The sequence below is a fragment of the Artibeus jamaicensis genome, unplaced genomic scaffold (genome assembly GCF_021234435.1).
Source record: "Artibeus jamaicensis isolate MK-2021 breed Jamaican fruit bat unplaced genomic scaffold, CSHL_Jam_final scaffold_584, whole genome shotgun sequence".
NCBI lineage: Eukaryota > Metazoa > Chordata > Mammalia > Chiroptera > Phyllostomidae > Artibeus > Artibeus jamaicensis.
This window is the reverse complement of record NW_026522048.1, coordinates 9,547,151-9,566,336: the sequence shown is the minus strand read 5'-3', so window position 1 is coordinate 9,566,336 and position 19,186 is coordinate 9,547,151. Positions and strand designations below refer to the sequence as shown.

The 19,186-nt window shown below is 36.5% G+C and overlaps 1 protein-coding gene across 1 annotated transcript in view; it reads right to left on the bottom strand.

Annotated features, from left to right (window-relative positions):
- Positions 1-19,186, bottom strand: part of PPFIA2 (PTPRF interacting protein alpha 2) — a 467,265-nt gene that overhangs the window by 140,935 nt on the left and 307,144 nt on the right. Inside the window, exon 7 of the mRNA XM_053658775.1 lies at positions 2,151-2,267. Coding sequence (XP_053514750.1) covers positions 2,151-2,267 — 117 coding nt within the window. The remainder of the gene's footprint in view (positions 1-2,150; positions 2,268-19,186) is intronic.

Genomic DNA, 19,186 nt, shown 5'->3' with positions numbered 1-19,186 from the left:
AAATAAATATTTTGAAGTACTTTTGTGAATCATCTCAGGTGTAATATGAGATGAAACACAATTTACTTCCTTTTACATTTAAAATATACAAATACATATATATATGCATGGCATATTTTAGGTTCAGTTTGAGGATAAAGGCATAATGTATCAAACAATATTAGCACATCATTATTCCAAAGCATTTGGAAATCACCATTCCTATAATTATGGAAAGTTGAAAAAAAGAATATCAAGAATTATAATTTTTAAAAATCTGTAGTTGCAACCCTAAAAAAGGGTGAGTAAGATAGCAATGTCACGATTGTTCTACTCTGGCTGGAATGCCTTCACCAAGAAATGGGAGGCAAAGAAAGTTAGTTAAAGACAAGTATTTTAGGTCACCAACTCTCCCTGGAGTCCAAAGGACACAAACGTCAATTATACACAGACCCATTGTCCTAATTCTGTAAATGGTTTCTGAAAATTAATCTGACATGAGTTCTTACATTCTACAAGGTCTGGATATTTAGGATTTATTTTAAAGAAATGATATTGGAAAAAAAAATTTGTATGAGTATTCATCCTTCCCAGAAGTATTAGAAGAATTCTTTAGCATCAGATAGATTTTTTAGAAAATAAACAAGATCTGAAGTTTTTGTGCCTTTGAAAGCCATATTTCTTTCATTCTAGTCTGGATGAGCATAAATACAACATTGTTATACAAATAATATTTTGTAGACTTCTAACAAAAAAGACAGAATGACTGTAAAGTCCACTTCATACCAAATGAATGTGATTCTATAATGAAAATAAAATGGTAATAAAATGAAATGAAATAAAATAAATATAATATAAAATAAATGTAAAAGAAATAAATGTAATGCTCAGAAAATAAAATGAAACTGTAATAATAAATTCATGTTAGTTTTCTACACTGACTTTCTTGTGCAAATGCCTTATTCTAAAGTGGTTGGTAGCTTATTTACTGAATTAATGTCAGTTTACTTCCCTGAAAGAAATACTGTTTATTTAGATTTTAAATACAGCTCATGAAATTTAGCTGTCAGATTATATTTTGTTTTTAATACTTAGTTTAAGATTTCTATAAAATACATGGATAAAAATTAGGATAAGGAAGCCTTAAACAAAGAGGTATTTGCTTCTTAGCCACCAGAACTGATGGCGGTCTCAAGAATCAGTCTGGTTCATTTGGCTTCCTTTGCTTTTTTACCTGAATTTGGAAACATAAGAAGCCTCTCCATTTGTTTCACCTGGGTGAGAGAGAAAGTGCTCAATTTATTTTCTAGTAAAAGCTCTTGTGCTGTTTGTTTTGTGGCTTCTTAATCTCTATGTTTTAAAACCTCTTGACATTTATGATGCCATTTACCTATCTGACTCATGTGATCTTGGTAATTAAAGAGTTCAACCGCCCAAAGGTAAAATTTGTTAAAATCAGATATCCAGGAGAGTGTCGAAGCCTCTGGCAGAGCACGTGCACGTGACTGTAATCTGTAATCGGATTCCAGACCGACCAGCAATGAGCCTTCTTCCCCTTGTGCCAAGCAAGTGGTTGGAGCAGAGAAAAGGGCTCAACAAACTGCTGGTTTCCTCCGCCTGCGACTAAGCCCCACTGAAAAGACAATCACTCCATTCCAAAAACACCAGCAAAAATAGCACGACCTTAAATATTCTTTTATGTAATTTATCATTAACAGCAGTATTGCCAAAGCCTTCTCAAATAGAAAATTCTAAGTCACATAAGAAATTATCAAAAAATTTTTGATGTGATGTCACAGATTATTTGACAATTCTGTATAATACCATTTATAAATAAAAATTATTATTCTTGTACTTTGAATAGTCCAGGCTATAAATTATTGATATATTTACTTCTATATGGATACATTTAAACAGTGATATATATTCCATGAGTTATATAGTTGAATTATTTTAAGAGAATCAAGTTAACAGTAAGTAATGAGAAATTCAAATATCTATATGCATAAACACACATTTTTAAGAGGATCAAATTGAGAGCAATAAAAGAAATCGTCATTTACTTTGACAAATAAAAGTATATTTATTACATAGATTTCATATTTCATATCCTTATAAAATCATATAGTAAGTAAACGTTTTCATGTAAGATCCTGTCATATGGGTCATACCTTTTCATGGACTTTCTGGCCAGGTTCCATCCCTTCAAGATGTTCTGATTCTGTGGATCCCTCACTTGATGCCATTTTTCTTTGTATATGAACATTTTGTTCACGCAAGGCAACAATCTGTAAAATAAAAGCACTATGCTTTTAAAATCTAAAGTAGAGCAAAAAGTATAAAACTATTAAATTTACTTGATTGTGGTTAAGAACTAATAGACACAATCAGGAAATAAACATTAAATTTTAGTCATACTTATTTCAAAAATATTTTAAAAATTAGGTTAGTTTTTAAATAATATTTATAATGTTTATGGGAATGTGAAACCTACTCTAAAAATTTTTCTAGCTGGAAATGTATCTAAATCAATAGCAAGACCTATGTGTTTTTAAATCAGATATTACCTTAAAAATTAATTTATGAAATGTAATAAAATTTGCATTGGTCTATACTTTCAAAGGATAAAAGAAACACGAATAAAAAGATTGAAAATGGAAGGCTAATTATTAGCACATTCATTTACCCCCCAAAATGGTGTATCTGCCATTTAAAAATTAGGAAACATATAAAAGTTAGAAATAAATAACTGGCACTATCATGGATACTTATAATGAGATGGATCTCATTATCATTATTTAAATGGCTATTACCTTAGCACAGCTAGTCCAAATATAGTCGTTAATTTACAAAAAAACTTTTCCAAAGGTTATTCATTCCTGTAAATAGCTCAATTTTAAAGACATAATACTTCCAACTAAGCAAGATTCTCAGATAATTGTAGTTTAACTGATCTTGTTAATATACAAAGTGAAAAATAACATTCTAGCATTTTAATGGTATTTTAAAATACACAGTTGACCCTTGAATACCATGGATTTGAGCTGCATGAGCCCTCATATGCATATTTTGAATAAATACTGTAAATATATTTTCTTAATAACATTTTTTTATTTCCTTTTAAATTAAATTTTATTGACTATGCTACTACAATTGTCCTAATTTTTCCCACTTTTCCCTCCCCTCCCAACACCTCCCACTCCCTCGGGCAACCCCTATCCCTTTTTTCATATCCACAGGTCCCGAGTATAAGTTCTTTGGCTACTCCATTTCCTGTACTGTACTTTACATCCACGGGGATGTAAAGTACATCTATGACTACCTCTTTGTATTTCTTAATCCCCTCACCTCTTCACACACTACCTCACCCCCCCCCCGCCCTTTCATCTGGCAATGGTTAAAAACTCCCTCTGTATCCATGACTCCATTTATGTTCTTCCTGTTTGCTTAGTTTGTTTTTAACATTCAGTTGTTGATATGTATGTGTTTATTACCATTTTATTGCTCAAAGTTTTGTCTTCTTTTTCTTACATAAGTCTCTTTAACATTTCATATAATCACAGTTTGGAGATAATAAACTCCTTTGGTTTTTTCTATTTTATTGTCTGAGAAGCTCTTTATCTGTCCTATTCTAAATGATAGCTTTGGCCAAGATGGAGGCATAGGTGGAGACGCCGTGCTTCCTCACACAACCAAGTTTAGAGGCAACTAAATAATAGCAACAGAAAACACAGCCAGAAAACAGAAAATTGAACTTTTTGGAAGTCTGATAACAACAAATTCTTCAGCCTGACCTGGTAAGAGGGGCGAAACCAGCGGCTGGCAGAGCGGGGTAGCACAGGAAAACTCGGTCAGAGGGACTCAGGCTCACAGAATCCAGGCGCAGGGTTGGACCTGGTGGGCAACTCAGCAAGCAATTGCGGGGAAACAGCAGGGGAGCAGGGCTGCGGGTTGACTGTGGTCGCGCATTCGTGTGTGGATAGACAAGCCAGGGAGTGGGCGATTAGAGAGAGCCAGCAGCCGCAGCCGCAAGAGATGGCGGAGGGCGCCACCATTTCCCAGCTCTAACCCCGCCTCCACGTACAGCGTCATAATCCAGCGACCTAAGTGGCCCTGCCCCAGTGAACAACCTAAGGCTCTGATCTTCACCCAGCTGCATGAAACAGCAGAGGGGGTCGCCATTTTCCCACTCTGACCCTGCCTCCACATACTGAGTCACAATCCAGTGACCTGGGAGTCCAAGGCTCCGCTCCTCATACTTACTGGGCGCCAACAGACCAAAAATGGCTCAAAAAGATCTCAAAGCCCCAGAGCCTGTAAATCTAAGCGATGAAGAAATAGCAAAACTCTCAGATGCACAGTTTAAAACACTGGTCATCAGGATCCTCACAGAACTGGTTGATTATAGCCACAAATTAGAGAAACATATGAAGGAGAAACTAATTGAAATGAATGGAATTGCACAAGAAACCAATAGCAATGAAAAGGAAACTGGGACTCAAATCAATGGAGTGGACCAGAAGAAAGCAAATAATGGCCAAACAGAAAAGAGTCAAGAAGCAAGAATTCAAAAAAATGAGGAGAGTCTTAGGAACCTCCAGGACATCTTTAAACGCTCCAACATCCGAATTATAGGGGTACCAGAAGGGGGAAAGGCACAGCCACCAGTGGAAAACTTATTTGAACAAATAATAAAGGAGAATTTCCCCAATCTGGCAAAGGAAATAGACTTCCAGGAAATCCAGGAAGCTCAGAAAGTCCCAAAGAAGTTGGACCCAAGAAGAAACACACCAAGGCACATCATAATTACATTAGCCAAGATTAAAATGAAGGAGAGAATCATAGAAGCAGCAAGAGATAAGGGGACAGTCACCTACAAAGGAGTCCCCATCAGACTGTCAGCGGATTTCTCAAAAGAGACCTTACAGGCAAGAAGGGGCTGGAAAGAGGTATTCCAAGTCATGAAATCCAAAGACCTACAACCAAGACTGCTCTATCCAGCAAAACTTTCATTTAGAATGGAAGGACAGATAAAGAGCTTCTCAGATAAGGTCAAGTTGAAGGAGTTCATCATCACCAAGCCCCTATTATATGAAATGTTAAAGGGACTTATCTAAGAAAAAGAAGAAAAAAAAACATGAACAGTGAAAGGACAACAAACTCACAGTTATTAACAACCACACCTAAAACAAAAGCAAACTAAAAGGACAGCTAGATCAGGAGTGGAAACATAGAAATGAAGATCTCAAGGAGGATTAGCAACAGGGGAGTGGGAGGAGGAGAAGGGGGGAGAAGGTACAGAAAACAAGTAGCATAGACAGTAGATAGAAAATAGATGGGGGGGCAAGAATAGTATGGGAAATATAGAATCTAAAGAACTTGAGACACATGGTCATAAACTAAAGGGGGGGTAATGGTGGGGACAGGGGGGTTGGATGGAGGGGAATGAAGGGGGGGAATAGAACAACTGTAACAGCATAATCAATAAAAAATAAATTAAAAAAATAAATAAATGATAGCTTTGCTGAGTAGAGCAATCCTGGCTATAGGTCCCCACTTTTCTATACTTGGAATATTTCTTGCCAGTTCCTTCTAACCTGCAAAGTTTATGTTGAGAAACCAGCTGACAGTCTTACAAGAATCCCCTGTAGGTAACTAACTGCTTTTCCCTTGCTGTGTTTAATTCTCTCTTTATCTTTACTCTTTGGCATTTTAATTATTATGTGTCTTGAAGTGGGCCTCTTTGCAACCATCATGTTTGCATGGCTGCAAACATGTGCTTCCTGGACTTGCACGTTTATTTCCTTTACCAAATTAGGGAAGTTTTTTTTTTCATCACTTTATCAAATAGATTTCCATTTTTTGGCTCTTACTCTTCTCCTTCTGGCACCCCTATGATGCAAATGTTGGGATACCTGAAGTTGTCCCAGAGGCTGCTTACATGGTCCTGGTTTTGGGGGATTCTTTTTTCTTCTTGTTCTGATTGCTTGTTTTTTGCTTCCCTATGTTCCAAATCATTGACTTGATTCTTGACTTCATCCACTCTACTGTTGATTTCCTGTAAATTGTTCTTTATTTTAGTTAGTGAATCCTTCATTTCTGTCTGGGTCTTTTTTATGCTGTTGAGATCCTTACTAAGTTCCTCAATCATCCTTATAATCAGTTTTGAATTCCACATTTGAAAGATTTCTTAATATCCCTTTTGTTTAGTTGTTTTTCTGGAGTTTTGATCTGTTCTTTCATATGAGTCATGTTTCTTTGTCTTCTCATTCTGGCTGCCTCCTTGTGTTTGTGTCTATGTATCAGATAAAGCTGCTATTCTTTCCTATTTTGGTAGTGTGCCCTAATGTAGTAGGTGTTCTGTACGATCCAGTGGCACGGCCTCCCCTATCATCCAAGCAGGATACTCAAGATGCATCCTCTGCGTGGGCTTTGTACACCCTCCTCTTATAGTTGAGCCTTGGTTGTGCTTGGCAGGTCAGTGGGAGGGATTCAGCCATGCCAGTCAACTGCAAGGACTGGCTGTGTCCACTGACCACAAACCTCCATCCTTCGTGGAAGACTGGCTGTGCAGAGGCGGGGTGGTGGTGTTCCAATGTGGTCTGTAGCTGTCCACTGGGTGTGCAGGCTCTGGCATCTCCCAGGTGTTGCAGACTGAGGTTAGCTCCCATCTGTGTTTTGCCCAGGGCCACTCATGAGTTTTAAATAATCTTCAGATGACTGTTAACTTGTGCTGGTCTTAGAGGTTCCAGGTGGGCCAAACTGTGATCTGAAGCTGGCTGCTGGTAGTGCTGGACCTGAGGCTGAGTAGGATTATAGAGGCTGGGGACTCACTAAGGCATGTTTTTACTTATTTGAGAGGATTTAGAAAGATGTGTACCCCGAGCTGAGGCCAGCCATTCATGTGGAAAAGCCACTGACAACAGCTTGTGTTGCCATAGGCTGGATGAGCAGAGACTCAGGGATTCCCCAAGATGGAGCAAACCATGTGAGCCAGATTGAAAAGGTCTTAAATTGGCCCATGCCTATTGGCTCTGTGGCCCTGCTGGAAAAAAATTCAAGAAAGGAACCATGGCCTCTGCCTTCTTTTCTCATTTGAAAAAACTGTCCCCCAGCTCTCACTCTGATGCCAGACACTTCAGTTCCTTCCCTTATGCCACCAGTGCTTTTCAAGCTACTATCCCAGTGCTGGAGCTCAAATGGAGTGAGTCTGGGTAAGTCCACGTGCGGGCTCTTTAAAAGGCACTGCTCGAGACTCCAGCAGTACCTTTCACTGACTCAAACCCCACTTGTTTTTACAGCCAGAAGTTATGGGGACTTGTTTTCCTGGCACTGGAATCCTGGGCTGGGTGGCCTAGTGTCGGGCTGGGACTCCTTGCTTCCTAGACATCTTTCCTGAAATTTTATCCACCACACATGGGTGTGGGACCATCCCGTTCTGCATCCCCACGTCTCTGAGTTTCCTACCAGTCTGGATGGATGTGGTTTCTTCAGTTCCACAGTTATCAGACTTCCATTCAACTTGATTTCTGACAGTTCTGAGTGATGGTTGTTCTGTATGTAGTTTAGTTGTAATTTTGATGTGGTTGTGCCAGGAGGCAAGCTATATTAACTTATACCTCCATCTTGACTTGAAGTTAATAACATTTTCTTTTCTCTAGTTTACTGTGTTCTAAAAATTCAGTATATGATCATATAACATACACAATATGTATTTATCAAATGTGTATGTTTTTAGTAAGGCTTCTGTTCAAAAATAGGTTATTCGTATTAAGTTCTTGGGGAGTCAAAAGTTATATGCTGATTTTTGATTGCATAGGGGTTGACACCTCTCCTCTTGAGTATTCAAGGGTCAACTGTATTATCTACTCATATACTGAGTCAGTACTGCTTCTAGGAGAAGTCAATGTCCATAGTATTTAATACACAAAACTACTGAATCATATAACACTTGTGTGTTGAAATTATGAGACCGGTATATCATACAAACCAATAATTATCACATAAACAAAAGACATCAGTTAGCTGGGTGTTTGTCTTGCTGCTTGCCACTGCTTCAATGCCCAGATGGACCATGATGGGTTCACAAGTTCAAGTGATCTTGCATATGAGCTCCAGCACTTGAACATATGGCATGCCATTTTGTGAGGGCATATCACCATATAATGAATAACAACTATGTAAAAGCTCTTCTGCCTTGTAGTACTGCAGTCACCAGATAATTAGTTCCCTTTCTGCCATTCTTGCCCATCTACACTCTATTATCCACAACACGTCCAGTTTCCTCTTTTAAACCTATGTTATATTGAGTCATTCCTCAGCTTTCTAAAGAAATTCAAAGCCTTCACAACTTATTCAGTATACTTTGAAACATCTTAACAAGGTCTGTAACATCCTACATGATCCCTTTGACCACAATGACTTCCTTTCTGTCTCCTAAACATAGCTGGTTCTTTCTTACCCAGAACTGAGAAACCCAATCTTCTGCCTGAAACCTTCTTTTCTAGCTCAGCTCAGGCTGATACAATCCCAGCTTCCAAAACTCAGCTGTACTAGCACTTGTCAGAGAAAATGTGCCTTGCTGTCAAACACTTATAATATAGCCCTATTTATATTTGTATGAGCTTCACTTATTAAAATACAATGTTGTATTCCTTATTTACTTACTTCGCTTGTTTATTTAGCTCACAGAATTACTAATAATACTCATGGGAAAATAATTTTCAAAGGAATGCCTTGTTGGAAAAATTTTCATATAAAGGAGCGCATCATATTTTTCCGTAAAAAACGTGTTGAGGTAAATAACAAATGGATATGGAAAGACAAAGAGTATAAACCTAATTCATTGGGAAAGAACAAAAGATCAAGATTTAAAGTGCTCAGGAAACTCCTTCAGGGACATTCCTTTTTTATTAGTACAGAAATGTATCAAATCAAAGGAAAAACAAAAGCAAAATAGTCCTTCTATCATTTTTATATTACATTCTTAAAATCTGTCTTTTGCATAAAGCAATATTATGTTATTACCAGTACATCATGAAATTGTATTATGAGTTTTTAAAAATTTAAGTGTTGTATGCTGACATCCACTAAACTAACATCTATGCTTTAACAGATATGTTGAGACAAAGGTAACTGTGAATTTTGAAATTTTATGCATATTATTCCATCATTAATCTATTTAGAAGAGAAACCTTTTTAGAAAGAATTAAACATGAAACTTTACTCCTACGTTAGAGATTAACTTCCAATTGTTTAGTAAGCCATATAAATGTCAAATATGTCCTAGTCCTAAAATAAAGCAAGCCATCTATAAAGGTATACTGAATGAATCAGTGAAAGGATTAATTAATATTAATAAAAATTTAAAATATCAAATTCATATGAAAAACACTGAATGCAAACATATATTTAGAGTGACAAATATCAAGCTTTAGAAAGTATGTACATGACATTCAATTCTATGAAAGACAACATTTTCAACTAAAATATGCAAACTTTACATTTTTAAAATATGAAGCCCACAAATCGGATTTTTGAAATAGGAGAGTGAATGTATGTAAGATATTCTATATTCTCTGTTACTCTAATGTGATTTTATTCTATTCTATTTTTGCCTACTAACAAATTATTCTGGGTAGTTATGAAAGCAAAGCTTCAGCATCCGATTTAACTGTACGTGCTAATAAGCTTGATTCTCCCTTTCACACCAGGGAAAGTGAGAACTTCTCTCCCAGGGAAGCCACTCTGGGGGTTGGGCCCTGCTTTCCATGTGTTCAAAGGAGCAGTGAAGGTCACCTAGAAATCACTGGGACTGAAGGTGGCACAGGCCTCTTTAGGAACTTCTCCCAGCTAGCTTGTACAGACAACGCAGGAGATGGCTTGAGAAGCAGCTTGCAATAGCAGGCAGAAGAAAAGCAGCTGATTTTCTAAAACATTCTCTGGGCTCTCACTGAGGGGGAATTCTGGCCAAGTGAGGGCCTAGCAACTTGTCTAGAATGCCAAGGGACACCTGCATGTCTTTCTGATGAGTAGCATGAAGTGCCACAAACAGGACGACATGGCAACTCGGTGGAATCACTTCTGGGTCGTCTATTTCTTACCCAGTTTCTTACATGACCACAAGGAAGTACTAGAAATGCTGTACATGACAAGCATTGTGCAAAGTTATTTTAAACTGCCAAGTAGGTCTTATGATCCGTGTTTAATGAGTGATTAATCAAGATAAGGAGAGTTTAATGAGAACTAAGTGTAAATCAAATCTTTATGTTTTCTACTGTCACATCGACTCTCACAGCTTAGCATTTGGGCTCTGTGAAGTCAGGGGAAGTTAATGGGGGGTGAGGATGAGGGGGATGCATTTCCTTTCCAAGTACTGCTACCCTCTCTCCTTGGAATCTCTGTACTTCATTAAGGGATGGATCTCTTTCTGGATTGATTCACCTACAGGCAAGCTGTGCATACATATTCAATCCACTGAAGTCTGATGGAACTATAGTCGAGAGACATTTCCAGTCACTTTAGCTGATTAATCATGAGCGTTCGTTGACATTTGTTTCTAAATGCCTGTCATCCCTTCATATTCCCTTTGGTAACAACACCTTATATTTTCATTCGAAAAATTTTTAACTTCCTTTTCCTACACTAATCCCTGAGGGACCATCAATCAAGGGGCCAGAACTGATGGCAACATGGTAGGCACATGATCCAAGCCAGGACAAGTAGCATATTTCTCGAGCTGTTTCTGGCAGAGGGATGGGGGGAGATTCTCTTATGGAAGATGAGCTGGTGCATATGATCAGGGTGCTGTTTACCATTACTGTAGTTCTGCCTCATGGAGAAAGCACAGCGATGAGGTAGAGCCCTGATGAATTGCTTCTGCTCCTTATTCTATCCTGGTACTAGTCATTTCTTTTACTTCTTTTGCCATTTCTTTATAGTCATGTTTTCTCCCAACTTTGGTTTTAATTGTATTTTTAATTAGTTTATGGTCAATATTATTTTGTATTAGTTTCAGGTATACAGCATAGCGGTTAGATAATCATACATTTTACAAAGTGTCCCCCTAATATTTCCAGTACCCACCCACACCATACACAATTATTACAATAGTATTGACTATAGTCATTTCTACCTCTGGCACTTCATTAACATAAGCCCAAAATGTCCCTTTGCGCTCAAACTAGTTTGGATTAGTTTTCTGTCATTTGCAACTAAAAGTGCCCTTGCAAATATAGCAGGAAACATGGAAGGCAACACAGCACTGCAATTGCTAAGTGGAGATTTTAGAAAATGACTAAGAATTTACTAGACAAGGGGAGAACATTTTTCAGGTAGCTAGAAGAGCACTGACTGCTCTTTATGTTCCTATGGTTACAGGTTGTTGCCTATTTTTGTGCAAAAAGTATTTGGAGGAAGATGGAAGTATGACAAGAAACTGAAAAAACAAAACCCAAAACAAACAAACAAAAAATTCCTAAAACCACTCAGTTAAAGCTCTGGCCTGTGTGTGTGTCCGTCTTACTGGAGTTTGGCTTTGTCTTGACCCTTGTTTATGTTTCCTCATTGCTCATTAAGCTTCTGACAGCCTGACCCACTGCTTCGACACACTTCCAAATGCATTATATTTACCAGCCAATCTTCCAAGTTTGTTTCTTGCTTTTGCTTCTGCCAGGTCCTTTTCAGCTCTTATCAATATCTGACAAGCTCTGACCCCATAAAATTGACCTCAGATGGTCTCTCCAGTCTGGAACATTCACCAGCTTTCATTCCTTTTTTTCTACCAAACTTGTTTCCAACAGACCCTCTCCTGTCCCCTTGCTTCTGAGCAACTGTTTTCCCTGCTATCTTGGAGAAATTAATCAGTTTCACAAATATTCATTGAACACAGGCATTAGGGAAATACAAATGGAGGGAAGAGAAGTTCTTGCCCTAGAAAAACTTTCATTCTTATTGGAGGACAGAAGCTATGCACAAAAATAAGTAGTGTACAGGATTAAATGGTGATAATAGCAAAATGTAAATGAAAGCAAAAGAGAGATGCAGAGAGGTATAGTTTAATTAGGAATTAGGGGCTTTCTTAGTTTATACCTGAAGATGGGACAAAGAAAGCAACATGAATATCTGAAAGAAGAACTTTGAAGGCAGAGGTTGGGGAAGATATAAATCCTTATTGAAAACAGAGTTTGAAATGGATCAAAATGTTTCAGTGATTTCTTTAAATAATGTAAAATGTCCTCTTTAAAAGAAAGCTAAAATGTCAGTGAAAATTGATGCCTTGGAAATTTGAAGTGTCAGGAAACATACAAAAATGTAATTCTTAGGAGAAATGTAATTTTAGACAAAATAAGAGTCTATTCAATATCTTTATATTTCCAAATTTGAGAATGTGTATAAATCCATTTATTGAACAAATTCTCATTAATCACTGGTCTAAGTATCAGACATCATGGGGGTAAATGCAGATAAAGCAACAAGATTGCATTCTAGCAAAAGAATAAAAAATAAAGAGAAGGAAGTAGTAAGATAACTACAGAATAGCAGTGATTTTTTAAGGTCTTAAAATACACTTGAAATTGTGTTAAGCACATCATACAAATTCACATCTTTACAACTATTTATCTGTACTATGTTTTATAACCAAGTTTGAGACTTCTTCAAAGCGGACCTTGAGATAACTAATAATGCATAAGTAGTTTATTTATCCTTAAATGATTTTGAAAGGTCTAGGTTGAGTTTTGGCCCCTTTAGATGTAATGGGTTGTATGACCTTGAACTACTTAACCTCAAGTTCATGTTCCTCTGCTGTAAAATGAGGAATAATAATGTCTACTTTTGGTGTTTGTACTGTAAAGTACTTAGCCAAATATGATGTACATTAAACATTCATTATGTGATGACAACCAAAAACCTCCATTCACCTCTTTAACTTCATTTTCCTACTCACACTTTGTGTTCTAGATTATTAAAGGGTTCACAGTCACGTACACACACACACACAATGCCATCTTGGATGAGTTTTTTATTCACTTGGGTTGTGCTTTGTGAGATGATAAAAAATACACATATTGGTCTCTGCCTCCCGTGTTTTGCAAAAAGTTGCTAAAACCCTTGTACATTCCTAAATGATAAGAGCACTAGGAGCATTTTTTATCCTTTTGAGGTGACTCTGGGTAGGCTCTTGGGTGGAGGTTGGTCACCACAAGAAACAAGCTCTCCTGGGATGCTTGGAATTTTCTGTCCATCCTCCATTCTCCAGAGAGGGGAGAACGGGTAGAAATGGAGTTGATTGATCATGCTTACGTGACGAAGCCTTCTTAAAAATCCCAAAGTACAAGCTGTCAGAGAACTTTCAGGTTGGTGATTACATCCATGTTTGGGGAGGGTGATGCACTCACATTTCACAGGGACAGAAGTTCTTGCACTTGGGATGCTTCTAAATATTACCCTGTATATCTCTTCATCTGGGTGTTCATGTGCATCATTTATCACATTCTTTAATAAACTTGTAAACATAGGTTGCAACTGTTTTCTTGTCTTCTGTGAGCCCCTCTAACACAGTCATCAGACCCATGAAGGAGGCTATGGGAACCTCTGTTTTACAGCTGATCAGTCAGAAAGAATCACAGGTGACAAGCTGGACTTGCCATTGGCACATGACACGCTGGGGGAGGAATTTGTGTGACTGAGCCTTCCCCTATGGGATCTGATGCTGCCGCCAAGTAGATGGGGTCAGAATTGAGTTACATTGTAGCACAGCCAGTTGTTGGCTTAATGAATTGCTTGGTGGAAGAAAACTCACACATAGCTGGTATCAGAAGTACTGTGAATACAGTAGTAGTGTGAGAATAAAGGAGAAACACAGAGGGTAGCTTGGGGTTTTGCTCTACATACCTTTCCTCCTTTAACTGCCTTTTAGCCATCTTTTAGGTCTTAGCATATATATAACTCACTTGGGAATGGGTTCCAGGACCATCCTACCTTTCAGAGACTTAAGTTATATAATTCCTTAGAATTCTCCAAGACCTTATGGTATACAATTCAATACTCTTTATCACAATTGGCTGTTAGTTTTCTGACCACCCATTTTTACACTGAGTGCTTTGATATCAGAAGCTGTATCTGATTATTTATTCCCTGTTCTTAGGATACTGGCTGATAAGGAGGAGGTACTCTAGAAATATTACAAACTGTTGGATGACAGCAGAATCTATGAATGAAAAAGACTTGTAGGGAGTTGTATAAATTAGATGGAAAAGTGCTCAAAAATTTATACATAGAGGGGAAAATTAGTCATCCATGTAGAAGACCATACATACTTGAAGTATTCCCCAAAGTTCATATTACGTAATTCAAGGTTAAAAGGGAGCTCTGAGCATGGAAAAGATTCACCGGAGAAATAAAGAAAAGAACATAGCCTTGTAGGATCATGGAAGAGCAGCTTAAGGAAAGTCAGCAAGAGATGTGATACAAATATAAAGCAGTAGGCAAGTTTATTGTGTCTTAAAATCTTACAAAATATTTAGAAGTATACTGTAGCCTGGATAATGTGTTTCAGGGAATTGAACTATGTGCTGTGTTTATATACTTTAGACCTGACAATAGATGTAAAAATTGAACCCCAAGGCTATCTTGGAATTTACTTCTGTTGAAATCATTTTAAAGTGAGAAAAACAATGTAAATTGGTTTAGTTTTTACTTGTGTTTTTCCTCTTCTTCATTTTTTAAAATATTAATGTGCAGGACATTTCATGAAGTTAATTAAGGAAGAAAGACAAATCAGAGAAAAAAGTTTAGAAAATAAATTTGTAATTAAGAACTAGTGGCAATATTAATAGCTGTCATATGTTGACCATCTGTGGTATGCTACATACATGAAAAGTGATTTACACTCATTGTCTCATTTAGTCCTCCTGATCCCCCCCGAAATTGAGTATTATTATATTTCCCGAATGAGGGTAGAGGTCATAAAAAAAAAGAAATTATTGAGACAGATTTCTAAATCAGGTCTGATACCTTCAAAATTTATGTTTTTAAGCATTGCACTATAATACTATTTAAAAATTAATAAACTAAGTCAAAGAATACACAACACAAATATTTATCTAAGTCAAGACTGCAGTGCTATGGTCTGATAGCAGGTGAATTCACTTGCCCTGATTTGGCAAAACAATTTAGAAACAGAAAATGTCTTCAATTATTCTTAGGAATAAAATCATCCTGTTTACATTATCCATCATTTTTATTTATAATTCTTATGTGGCACAGGCATTTCAATTTACCTTGAAATTTTCCCAACTACTTTTAAAAATAAATCATGTCTAGCCCTCATGTTAATTCTCCAGGGACCTTCATTTTGAGATCTTCAAATTCATACTTGCCTTCACCTATTTAGACTTCCAGACAGTGCCCACATCTAATTTACAAAGATTCTTTTCATCTATTTTTACCTCAAGTTCAATTAACAATTCCAAGAGTGAGACTCACAGAAGTCTCACTACACTAGCACATAACTTGCTTTTGCATGCATACTTAGCTTCATTTCGCTGAGTTCCATGCTTAGGTTACACTGAGGTGGCAATTAGGGGGGAGAAAAACAACTAGTAGAACAGTAGTGATTTACAATTTCCACTTAAGTAACTCTTCAGCCATGCTAGTTTGGATTTGTGTTGTTACATATTAATTGGGAAACTAAAAAAATTGAGACACTTATTCAAACAATATTAAGGGCCCCGAGGCAGTAGCTATCTCACTTTCCGGCTCTGGCTGTTGGACATAGGATAACCACCATGTATAAGCACCATGGCAGCATATTAGAACCGGTGTAAGACAACTTTAGGTAGTCCACCTATTGCAGTGTGATCAGCTCACATGGAATCTTCTCTTGCAGTGCTTTCTAGTGACCACAGATACATTTGAAAATTTGTGACACTGAGCTGATCCAATGAATGATCAAATTGTTTTGAGGTGAGAATTAGAGGTTTGCATTATAAGACTTCATCTGTTGTCAAATTAAAAAAAGTTATTTAACTAATGGTTTAATGAATGAATAAATCCATTTATTCTGATGAATGATCAAATAGCTTGGATGTGGGAAACATAGGTTCACTTAGTGCTTTTTTTAGAATTCTTATCACTACACTATATTCAGCAAATAAATATTTATTGGAAGAATGTGAATGTACTACCAACCTTTATTTTTAACCTCCCGCTTTTGTGTGAACACCTTTCCCAGTTTGCATTAGATGAACTGACTGGGTGCTAAATTTTAAAAGCACCAGTAATTTTCTGGTGACCCTTTGATGGAAAATGCAGTGGATCAATAATAGTACACGAATTGTGACTAATTCCAAATTTTGCATTGGAACCAATTTTGCTTATACCTAAAAATGTAAGGATACCTTGTCTTACCAGGGAATCTAAGCTGACTTTTTAATGGTGAAAACCATCCTTCAAAAATAATATTAAAGATTTTTAAAGACTCTTCTTAAAATTCTAAGTAGCATGCAAAACTGTTATTTTTAGTTTTAAATTTAGGACAATAATTGCAATAGTAATAAAATCTCAAATGTTCAAATGCTTTCTTAGGAATGTTTGTTTTTTTCAGTAAATATTTGTGATATACATTTTCAACATTATACTATTCAATAGTAGTGAATTCAACAGTTACTATATTTTAAACATAGCAATTGATATGTAATTCTAATATAAATTATAACTGTCTACCAAACTTTATTCTGTTAATCTAATTGGTATTTTGGTAATTACATTTTTTATATTCAGTTATTTCATTTATTTCCCATATTTAAATAGCTCCTTAACATTTAAAATGATTTTAAAAAAACCCTTAAATTGGACAGACAAATTAGGTGGACATTGTTAAGGCATAGGACTGCTCTTACAGTAGGTTAGCAGGTAAGAGTGGCCTAATTGGAAGAATAGTAATAAAAATGACCAAGGGCACTGTTAATGTGGTGAAGTACAAGAATTAATCCAGGGAACAAAAGTGAAAATAAATCTTAAAGAATTTTCCAAAAGTACCAATAATAGGAAAACGCATTCTGGACAAATTATATTTATAACATAATATAAAGATAATTTATTTTCACTGCAAGAAAACAAGACTTGATTTAAAACGTAAATAAGCAAATAAATAAACGAGGGGAGGAAAATGTTCATTGTGGTAAAATAATGACACTGAGAAATGCAGCACAAAGTGTAAAACACCTGCAATAATTCAGTGTTGAGTGCAGAGAAAGTTGGCAGTGATTTAGTTGAAAGTTCTGAATTTTGGCTAAAAAAATACGCTAAAATTTCCATTACCCAGGAAGATGTCATTGCTAAAAACTTTCCTCTCCCTGAAGAAGACAGAAAAATCTTATTTAAAAAATAACTTGGTATCTGTTAAATTAATTAAATAGGACTTCAGATTGAAATGGCTCTAATGTCAGGGTCAAACCCAAATCTTAAACCTAAATGCCTCAAGTTTACAAAAATCAAATGGCTAAGAACAAGCAATCACAAATGGCCAACTAGGATTTAAGCTATAGGCAAATAATTTTCTGTCTTTGCTTCTGAACTCTCTATTCTGGCATCCCCTTCATTCCTGAAAAAGCTTCTGTTAGGTCATTCCACTTTTATGAAAGACCTACATTAATATGGTAACAGCTTTTTTCCATAAGAGTGAAAATCCTTTTTGTATTTCTTTCAGTTAGCACAAACCAGTACTACTGTAGGTCTTTCCTAAAAACAAGGTGCATAAGGTAAACTATTAAAAAGTGGGAATACTCTTTGCTCTCTGTCATTTGGCTTAGAAAAGGTTCCATAGGAATGCTCTCCTTTTGGTTAGTGGGGAAGCCTGTGAAAATTCCCAGCTCCTATCATGAAGGGGTGGTCAGGACCACTTCTGGTTGGACTCCACTGGATGTGAACCCATTTTTGTTCAAATACACTCTTAAGCATTTTAATATGCTTCCATTTATCTTTTAACATATCTCACAGTAAAAAAAAAAAAAGTAGGACTTCTAAAAGGCATTGATTAGTATGAATGACATCTTGGCATAGAACAGCCTTCCTTCATGATACTCCCCACAGTCACTCCCACTAGGCCCCTAACCCTCTAATTTGCACTGGCCTTCAGCTAAGGGCAGAACAATTGGCTGCAGTAATGATCTTGCCTCCTCAAATAAAAAAAGAGTCCAGGTTATGCCAAAGAGAGAGTCACCATAGTCCGATGGATTCAGAAATGATCAGTTCAAAGTGAGTTCCTGTCTTCAAATGTCTCAATAAATGTTTGGGTTTTTTTTTTAAATATGTCAAGACATGAACAGAAGTTTCTACTTTAGTTACTTTATGTATACTGAGAAGTATTAAAATGCTTTGAGTAAGTACAGATTATTAAATTAATATAGGTAAATCTCTATAATACTAATCATGCCTTTATCATTTGTTTATTCAGATGTGATTCACCCACTGTCAGGAATTTTGGGATGTTTTAGAATAAAAATTCCACTTTAATAATTCAAACATGCTATATTTCCATTAATAAATATTTTATTTTTTAAAATGTCATATTAAAATTAATCTCTCAGTTTCTGCTTAGCTTCTGACATCAGACGAGAGATTTGTTCCGTGTGGGGGCTGAGGTGAGTGGGAAGTGGAGAGTGGATGCTCGACGGGTGTGAGGTTTCAGACCTGCAAGACGAGTAAATCCTACAGGTCTGCTGTGCAGCGTAACAGCCAGTTAACAACACGGAATTGCATGCTTTAAATATGTTAAGAGGATAAATATTATATTAAGTACTCTACCATGACAAGAAAAAAACAAAAACCAACCAACCAAGAGAACACGACCCTTTTGGAGGTGATGAATATGTTTAGTACTTTGACTGTGGTGATGGTATAACGAATGCATGCATATGTCCAAAATCACCAAAATGTACATATTACACATGTGTAATTTTATATATCAGTCATACCTCAATATACTTCAAAAAGAGATGGCCAAAAACATATAAAAATAATGACTAAAATTAATCTCTTTGAAGACAGACTATATTCCCCTTTCAGCACTAAGAGATTTGACCTTCTCAGTCAGGCATGGCTAACACTGTATGTATATGCTTGAGTTTTTTCCTGGCTTTCTTTTTCCCTTTCCAGTCAGGACTGAGTGACAAAATTATAGGCTGTGTCTTGAAAGAGTTCTTTT